Source organism: Engraulis encrasicolus, chromosome 19 (assembly GCF_034702125.1).
Source record: "Engraulis encrasicolus isolate BLACKSEA-1 chromosome 19, IST_EnEncr_1.0, whole genome shotgun sequence".
NCBI lineage: Eukaryota > Metazoa > Chordata > Actinopteri > Clupeiformes > Engraulidae > Engraulis > Engraulis encrasicolus.
This window is the reverse complement of record NC_085875.1, coordinates 14,835,382-14,845,381: the sequence shown is the minus strand read 5'-3', so window position 1 is coordinate 14,845,381 and position 10,000 is coordinate 14,835,382. Positions and strand designations below refer to the sequence as shown.

At 44.3% G+C, this 10,000-nt stretch overlaps 1 protein-coding gene across 1 annotated transcript in view; it reads left to right on the top strand.

Annotated features, from left to right (window-relative positions):
* The window catches only part of ush2a (Usher syndrome 2A (autosomal recessive, mild)), a 582,756-nt gene that overhangs the window by 253,279 nt on the left and 319,477 nt on the right, over positions 1-10,000 (top strand). Inside the window, exon 38 of the mRNA XM_063184090.1 lies at positions 4,488-4,649. Within this exon, the coding sequence (XP_063040160.1) occupies positions 4,488-4,649 (162 nt within the window). The remainder of the gene's footprint in view (positions 1-4,487; positions 4,650-10,000) is intronic.

Genomic DNA, 10,000 nt, shown 5'->3' with positions numbered 1-10,000 from the left:
TTATTTTTTTGGCATGATTGTTTCTTTCTTTTTTTCAATTCTCGATTTCTTTCTCTCTTTTCTTCATCTCTTCATGTCTCTCTTCCTTCGTGACATTTCCGTCTGGCGGACTTAACGGTTCAGGAGAAGAAAAGACCATTTTTCCACTGTTCCCTTTTGTCACTATAGAACCATAGAGTTGCAGAGCCGTAGCAGTTTTCCACTGCTGTCCTCTCCACCACCAACCCCCACAACCCCATTCCCACCCCGCAACCTCTTCTCAACCACCCCCCACCCCCAACTGCCCCAACACCCCCCACCCTCGCCTGGTCTCCACCCCCCCTCTCCAACCTCTCTCACTTTGGCCTCCCCCCCCCCCCCCCCCAGCTTCTCTCCCTCAGCCCCATCCCCTCTCCCTCTCCTTTCCCTCTTACCCCCCCCCCCTTTCCTTCTCAGACAGAGGGAATAAAGACTGATTCATTGTCCCTGGTAATTACCCCCCACCCCTTTCTCCCCCATCCTCTCGTCTGATGGCTGCACCGCTTTATGGAGTCGTTTGCAAATAAAATTAGCAGAGTTCGCCGGGACATTTGAATCTGTCTCCTCTTCCCATCTCTCCTCTCTCTTTTCTTCTCTCTCCTCTCTTCTCTGTTTCTGCTCCGCTCCTCTCCTCTCCTCTCCTCTCCTCTCCTCTCCTCTCCTCTCATCTCATCTCATCTCATCTCATTCTTGTCTCTTCTCTTCTCTTCTCTTCTCTTCTCTTCTCTTCTCTTCTCTTCTCTTCTCTTCTCTTCTCTTCTCTTCTCTTCTCTTCTCTTCTCTTCTCTTCTCTTCTCTTCTCTTCTCTTATCTTCTCGTCTCGTCTCGTCTCGTCTCTCCTCTCCTCTCCTCTTCTCTCCTCTCCTCTCCTCTCCTCTCCCCTCCCCTCCCCTCCTCTCCACTCCTCTCCTCTACTCCCCCCGACCCCACCCTACCTGAGAGGGCTCCTCTCTTGGTCTTGCATTAAGTGTTGAGTGAGGTGAGGTGGGAGTGAGGTGGGGTGGGGGTGAGGTGAGGTGTACGGTGGTTCTCTTCTCTCTCCACCTCTCATCTCAGCCCACCCCACCCCACCTCACCTGCCTAGGCTCCACTCTCTGCCTTACATTAATCTGCGTTGGGCTAAATAGCCTTGTTTAAGGGGTACTGTGACGGCAGGGGTCATCGCCGAGTGGGGAAATCAATTTGATGTGGACTTGATTACAAAAAGTGAGATTACCGTATCGATTCTTGACAAGAGAAATTTCAACATTGTTCTGCCGTGACGCGGGCCCGGTGCGAGCAAGCAAGAGTGTGTGTGTGTGTGTTTGAGGGAGAGCGAGAGAGAGATAGAGAGAGAGAGAGAATGGCAGCTGAAGAGAGAGAGAGAGCGAGAGAGAGATAGAGAGAGAGAGAGAATGGCAGCTGAAGAGTGTGTGTGTGTATATGTGTGTGTGTGTGTGTGTGTGTATGTGTCTGTGTGTCTGTGTGCGTGTGCGTGTGCGCATATATGTGTGTGTGCGTATATGTGTGTATGTGTGTGCGTGTGTGTGCATGCGTGGGCACTTGTTCTCTCTCAGAACACACTCCATCTCTTTTGATCCCCTCTCATGTTTGACACCTCATTATCGTGCTTTCTTTTTGTCATGTTTAACTCACACACTCAGACATGCGGCACAGTGTACACACATACAATACACACACACACACAAGAATTATTTCTCTCCCACACACACGCACACACACACACACACACACACACACACACACACACACACACACACACACACACACACACACACACACACACACACACACACAGGAATTATCTTACTCTCTCCCTTTCTCTCTCTCCATCTCTCTCTCTCTCTCCCTCTCTCTCACACTCACACCCACACACACACACACACACACACACACACACACACACACACACACACACACACACACACACACACACACACACACACACACACACACACACACACACACTACACTGTATTATAGCCTTGGCTGTGCGTCTTCCAAGGTTGGAGTGATTTATCCTGCTCTGCCTGTGATACATCTCTCTCCACCCTTCTCTCTCTCTCTGTCTTTCTCTCTCTCTCTCCTTTTCTCTCTCTCTCTTCCTCTTTCCTTCTCTCTCTATCTCTCTCTCTCTGTCTCTCTCTCTCTCTCTCTCTCTCTCTCTCTCTCTCTCTCTCTTACCTCTGTACTGGCCCTTGCTTTGTGTTGCTTGTCCACTCTGCCGGGTCCTGTCCTGTTGCTGCCCGTCTCTGCACTGTCTCCTCCTCTGCTTAGCCAAGGGGGAGATGCTGTTTAAGTGGTGAAGTGGGCTATGGGAATATCAGCTATATAGCCATTACCCTTGTGGCAGCGGCATCATCAGTCTAACTAATGCACGCTAGTCATCAGCATGAGGTGAAGAAGAATACACTTTACAGCAAACTAGTGCGATGGATTGGAAGGTCCATAGATGGGTCAAAGACGTCCAACAGGACACTGTCCTTCAGTGCTAACAGATGCTGTTGCTTACTGTAACTGTGAAAACCGTGAAATTTCAAAACAATTTTTTGAAACGTGAATGCATGAAAGCCAAGCCAAAAAAAATAATTACAATTTTTTTTTGCATTTACAGTAAGCATAAGTATCCGTTGCACTGAAGGACATGTTGGACGTCTTTTGCCCAGATACAGTATGTGAGGTCCATTTGCAAGGGTGCATGGGGTGGAGGGTTAAAATGTGCTGAGAGGGGGTTGGGGCCTGGGGCGAGGGATGTCTTATACATACAGTTGCTCTTTGTTTTAGTAGAACGTATATTTTATTCTGTATACTGTATTGACATTGGAAAACACTCTCCAAAGACTTTATCCCCTTAAGATGTGGAACTATACATTTGCTGTTGACCAAGTCGAATTAAAGGACCAGTTCATTCAATATCAACATGCAGTTGTAATGCTCACACTGCCCTGGACTTGACAGTACCTGAGGTTTTTTTTCAGCCTTTTCGAGATCTTGGTCATTGTAATGTGGGCAGCGCTTTGTTTACATTTCAAAAAAACATTTTTTATTTATTCCCAAAAACATCCGAAAGGTTGTACATCATCAGTAGACAACTAGCAAACAGCGGTACCTTTTGGGAAAATATTTGGAGTAGGCCTATGCTCATTTTTAAAAAAATGTAAACAAACTCTGCCCCCATTAGAATAGCTCATATCTCGGAAAAGGCTTAGCCGAAAAATGTGGCATCACCGGGTATTGACAAGTCACGGGTAGCGTGAGCAATACAACAGCATATGAAGAGTTCAGATGCAAAACCCCCTAACTCCATTTCTGAAGACCTGCACTTCTATATTTTTTAGATAACCCCGTTGTTGGTGTGGTTTACATTCATGTACTTGATAATAGATAGTTAGATAAATAAATAGTTATATTACATAAATAAAATTAAAAAAATAAGCAATTTTAATAGCTTGTATTAAATAAAAATGAATTAAGATTATTTTCTGAAATGGCACTTAGGGGGTTTTGCATCTGAACTCTTCATATTGAAATTGACTGAACTGGTCCTGTAAAGAACCGTTTTTGTCATAGTAGAGTAGTGCTACAGTATGGTAGTTCACTTTTTTACTGACAATTACAGCGCTCTACTACAAATAATTTCACAGTAGAACTACATTTTCAAGGTAATGTAACATATCAATTGGGGTATGTACACGTATGCCCTTTCCCCTGTGTGTCTGTCTTTTGGTGGTCACCAGGGCCGGATTAAGATGGCACGGGGCCCCTAGGCTACAGGTTGCTGTGGGGCCCTCCAGAAGACACATTTTGTGAAAAATGGACGTAGACAGTGTCACAATTACGAGCTAGAAATTCAGCATAACATGCCTGCCAACTGTTCTCAACACAGTGGGACAATATTGCATCTTCTCCCAATTCTGCAATTTTTCACTCTTGGGCAATCAGGGGGGCCCTGGCAGGTGGGGGCCCCTAGGCTGCAGCCATATCTAGCCCTGTGCATTAATCCGGCCCTGGAGGTCACCTCAGGAGATACTGTACCAGCAGAAACATATTATCTGGATTAACCCATTGTGTCCTGGAGCAACATATACGCTGCATTCAAGTTCTCGAGATTTTAGCTATTTTATTAAATATGTGGTTATATTATAGCTGAATGAACACTATACTAGTGCAAAATGAAGGTTCTAGATTTTAAATGTAACTTATTTCATGTTTGTATGTGCTTCGGAGGCTGAGATATTTAGGATTTGATAGGCAGAGGGCACCCTTACCCAAAAAGGGCTTAGGACAAAATGGGTTAAGTATGTTGATATGCTCTTCTTCCCTCTTTCAGCTGTGGAAGAGGTGGTGGCCCTCTGTGCAATACTGGAGCCCACCTGCCTCCTGGTGCAGTGAGGTTTCCGCAAGATAGCAGCATAAAGCAGTTAACAAACACGCTGATGCCTTTTCCCATGTGTATGCATTTCCCTCAGCTCCAGAAGAGGTGTTGGCCCCCAAGGCTGTAGCGGAGCCCAGCTCCCTCCTGGTGCAGTGGAGCGCCCCCGAGAGGCCAAACGGCATCATTACAGAGTACCGGCTCTACAAGGACCACACTCTCATCTACCACGGCAACGGCACACACCTCAACATCACAGGTGCCACTCCAGAGCGTGTGTGTGTGTGTGTGTGTGTGTGTGTGTGTGTGTGTGTGTGTGTGTGTGTGTGTGTGTGCGTGTCTGTGTGTCTGTGTATCTGTGTCTGTTTGTCTGACTGTGTTTATGCGTGTGTGTGTGTGTGTGTGTGCGTGTGCGTGTGCGTGTGCGTGTGCGTGTGTGTGTGTGTGTGTGTGTGTGTGTGTGTGTGTGTGTGTGAACCTTAAGATTCCAGTTACTGGTTCAATCACACTTCCATGTCAGGTATTTTAGCGCAGGCAGCCAGGTTATGTAGGAACTCTTAATATGAAGGAATACAGCTCAGCATCCCGGGTACCAGTCCTGAGACAGGTCCCACACCCAGTGTTGCCAGATTGGGCTGTTTCCCGCCCAATTGGGCTGCTTAGGATGGCCGTGTGCAGGAAAAAATGTCATTTAGCAGAAAAACCCGCCCAATTCTATTGATTTCTATGGCAAACATTGGGCGGGTTTTTCTGCTAAATGCCATTTTTTCCTGCACACGGCCATCCTATTTGTGCTTCTACGCGGGTTTTGAGCATTTTATGGGCTGGAAATCATCAGCCTCATCTGGCAACCCTGCCCGCACCCCGACCATGAATGGCTCTGCTCACCGGGACCCGGGGGCCCTGGCTACTCCAGACCAGCCAAAGAACTTGGGCACCTTGCTATCACTATGTCTGGGAGGCATTCTGACTTGTGCCCCGTGTACATCAAGCGCTACCAACGCGACCCAGGTAGCTGGGGTGGTTGACGAAGTTTCGCCATGAATTCGTTTTATTCGCTCTGGACGCTGCACTGACATATTTGATTCAGCTAATCACATAAAGGGCTCTGTCTTCACAGCCTGGGACATTCCTCGATATGAATGTTCCAATTGGTTTTCGCCAAACCGCGTCATAGCGAATTCGCTTAAGATTAGCTTGAGTTTAATTTTCAAAATTCACCCTAGTCGTTCAAGAAGCTTCGCTCCTGGCGAATTCGCTCTGGTAGCTGTATTCGCCTTCCTTCCATAGAGAAACAATGACTTCCGCCGCGCAGGTCGCTTAGTTGGCCTTCGATGTACACGGGGCCTTAGAGGTGTTCAGTCATAATCCCGCAGATGGTACTAGCTTCACACCCGTGGCTCCTCAGCCAAGCACATACAGTAAATAAAATGTCTGAACCTGTGGTTCGTCTCGTACTGAGCAGGATTACCATTCCAAAAACACATCATCAGTAGGGTAAAACTAACCCGTCTCATGACGGCCACTTTCCTCTCTCGTGTCAAAGCACAACTATTGAGTGTAGTGTTCAGTGCACCGGTTAGCTACCCAGGAGGCCTGCGTGTGAGGCAGGGCACAACACAAACTTCTCATTGCACTAAAATGATGACGGAAAACCTCCTGCATTGAGGAAACGTGAATGAACCAGGGACATTTTGAGTAATTTTGTCGATGGAAAACAAATCAGACAAACGTAGGGCTAGAAAAATGATCTGATGGAATTGTGATCCTATTGCGGTTTAAAAACATGTTGCACTGTAGTTGACTTACAGGAATATTGTTGATAGATAATCTTTATTATCCTTGAGGCTACATTTATTTTCACATCTTTCACAGCTTTTACAACTCAACACAGCAGCAAAAGAGTGCACATCACTGCACCGAACAACATGAAACACAAACAAAAAATATGAAATCTACTATCTATTTAACTTTCATCTATGGACATCAGTGCATATCAGCATCCATATCTCCTGCAATGCAGCCAATGCGATGGTGACCGCCTTGATCATATGCCTGTAACCCAGACCCCAAGTCTATGGCCTGCCCAATCCCCAGCCCTCCTCAGTGACACCCCCACCCCCCATTCCCACCCCCCAGTCATCAGTCATGAGGCAGTAAAAGGTCTCACCCCTTCTTGAGCACCCTTCACCCCCTCCCTTCCCTTCCCCTTACTTCCACTTCCACGTAATGGAGATTTCTGCAGGTCTGCTCTTCATAAATATAAAATGGCCGATATCCCGCTCCCTCGCTTTAACAATCAGACGGCCACCACACTGCCTGAATTTTTATAAAGACTGGAGGAGAGCTGTCCGATCCGCAGATAGATAATAGATATTCTTTCTTTAAATATTATAACAGATGGCATTTAATAATGTACAGTTCTCCCATCTCCTATTACCTTTGTCCAAACGTACGATTGTCAGTGTTCTGTCATGTATGATTTTTTTTTTTTTTTTGTGGTATAGGCCACTTACTCAAACATGGATCGAAAAGGTTTGAAAAATGGGAACAGAATCCTAACAGGTGCCTTTTATATAAAATTAAACACCAGGTCATATCTGACCACAGATAATGGGGCTTGGTCCACTTCTGTTCTAATCCATAAGGTCTCTATAGTTTAGCTATACTGTGTTTTCGGACATTTTGAATTCAGCGAGCATGCTGCAGTTCATAAGGGTTTAATTAGCAAAGTATGTGAAATTCTATATTTCTATGACATTGTATGGTATATTGCATGATTTCAGGTGTACAGTGTATACTTAACCTTTAAGAGTGTGGGTTTTTGAGCATTCTATAAAAAGAATGCGTTCTATAACAATGCAAGATTCTACAGTTCCATATTGTATTGAATGACGCCCAGAATTCTATAGAACTTTCACTGCCCGAACATTCCCGACACACCGGTGTGACGGTACACTCTTAAAGGTTAAAGAAGAGCCATGATGTAAAATGTGTACACAGTTAGATGTTTTTGGATTATGAGACTTAAGTTTAGTTTACAGTATTCTTTGTCCTGCAAAAATGTACAAAAATATGAAGTTGTTAGATACGCTATGAATTGTTTGAGAGGTGCAATGTTTGAATAGTACGACAGAGTTTCTCATCTCAATGTGAACAAAACAAAAGCGATTAAATGCAGCAGCTGACGTAGCCTAGCTGCAGCCTTGGGTAGTCCCAACCATAGACATACTATTGGAAAGGATTGAGAAGCTAGTTGGCAAGCATACCATGCCTAAAATAACATATGCTACTAATGTAAGAAATTGTGGCATAGTTAGAGTTTTAATACAATTGGCCACATGGCTATCATGATGTTTTTTTGTTTTTTGCTTTTTTTAAAACTCCAAGGAGGTTATATTTTCAGTTGCATTGTTTTGTTTGTTCGTCTGTCACTAGTACAACTCAAAAAGTTATGCATGGATTGTGATGAGTCGAGTTTTGTTGAGTTGTTGGAAATGACAAAAGAAACAAGTGATTCAATTTTGGTAGTGATCCGAATCAAGATCCGCATCCAATTAGGGTGTAACATATTCAAATGTTCTATATGATAGAGGAGTCCAGTACTCTCAGATTCAATAATGGTTCTGTAAGGTTCATGGTTGTGTAAGGGCTTTCGCACACCAGCTCCGACAAAGTGCTGAGCACTGCTGGGCAAAAGTTTGATTTCATTGTTTTCAATAGAACAACGTACACTGGCGCCGATGTCTGCGGACATTCACAGATGTCGGATAGCAATTAGAGACGAGTTCTATTTTGTCTGCGCCGCCCATTGACTATCAATGCTATGTTCGTGTGAAATTTGTTTTGGGGGTCCGAATTATGTTGGAAGCAAAGTGCGCATCAGTGCTGTCGGAGCCAATGTGCGGCCGGCCTAAGCCATCCCAGTGACTGGCCAGGCTTTAGAGCAGTCACCTGTGGTTTCCTGTGTCATTTATGGTGCTCTCATCCATCATTGTAGCTTTCTTAGAGCAGTGGCAGAAGCATGCTGGACTTGTTGAACATACTAGATTAGAGTAGACTAGATTAGATTATACTTCATTATCATGCAAGCATGAAAATTGTCTTTGGTCTCAGAGGGTAAAACACATATAAACACAGATAGACACAAATAGACAAAACACACATACAAATGCTGCATCCATCCCAAGCTTATTGACTATGGAAATTGCATTTGGAATAAAAGAATGTTTATAAATGTTCTTCTTAGCAATGAATGATCTGTAGCGCCTCCCTGAGGGCAGCAGTTCAAACTCAGAGTGAAGAGGATGGGTGGGATCATCTAAAATGTTCGTTGTTTTCCTGTGAACTGCAGTCCTGTATAGGCTGTCTTCCTATGATCTTTCCTGCCATTTTCACCACTCTGGACAGCCTGTTCTTGTTCAGCAGGGTGAGGTGGCCATACCAAACAGAAATGTTGTAGGTAAGGACACTCTCTATTACCCAATTAGGTTATATTAAGGAGGAATGGACTCTTGCTTGGTGTTTGTATGTTGTTAGCTCCTGTGGAGTGTCAGAGATGGTTATTTGTTGGTGGTTTACCCTACTCCTCCTCCTTCCACTGCTACACAGTAAAACAAATGGGGTGTTAATGTTTCGGAGCAACACTTGAAAAACTTCAGATAGCACTGTGGAAATAGTGGAGTCAAAAGTTTGTAGATGGTCAGCGTAACTTCAACTCTACCACTACCATCAACCCCAATTACCCGCCAACTCTGCTCCATGTGCCACCTGTGTTCAGTGTTTTTTCACACGTTAATATCTGCAAAATATTTAGTAGAATCAATTTTGAAAATGTTACACTGACCAAAGACCACTGACCAATTGCACTTTTCATACATGAAAAGGGGGATCTTCTCCATGGTCCGCCATTTTGAATGTCCAAAAATAGCCATTTTTAGCTGCAAAAATGACTGTACTTGGACCATACTAGAAACTATTTGTTTAATACTTAGTAAACTTTCATGTAAAGATCAAATTTGGCAATAGGCAGCCCAATTTCAATGAGCAACATAGTTGCAGTACCTTTTTTTTGACCATTTCCTGCACAGTGTCCCTGTGAATAAATTCACTGTATCACCTTATCAAATTGACCTGAAAGAAAACCCACACGAGACAGAGATAGCATTTAAAAACTGCAGCAGAATGGAGGTCTTGCCCAGCACATAGATCTTAAAGCACTGAGACAATCCCCCAGCCCGCTAACCGTTGTGGCCCTGCCTTTATTGTCCGCTAACAAGTAATCACTAACAGAATTGTTAGTTTAACCAAACAAGGACATAGTTCAGCTAATGAAGAATAAACATACAAGCCAGGTGGTAACTTATCTGTGACAACACAGATAACAGAACTCACAGGAAGTGACAACACAGATGTCAGAGCTCACACATAGAAAGAGTTCACACAGGGTTTAACCAAACAGAGTCTAGCTAGAAACACAAAAAGCAAATTCCTAACTATGTTACATTTTTATCACATTTTATATTTTCAATAATACATGTACAAATGCAGAGAATTTCTTAACAGTCCCTTTAACTCTATTCCTCCTCTTCTTACATCTGAATCTCCTCT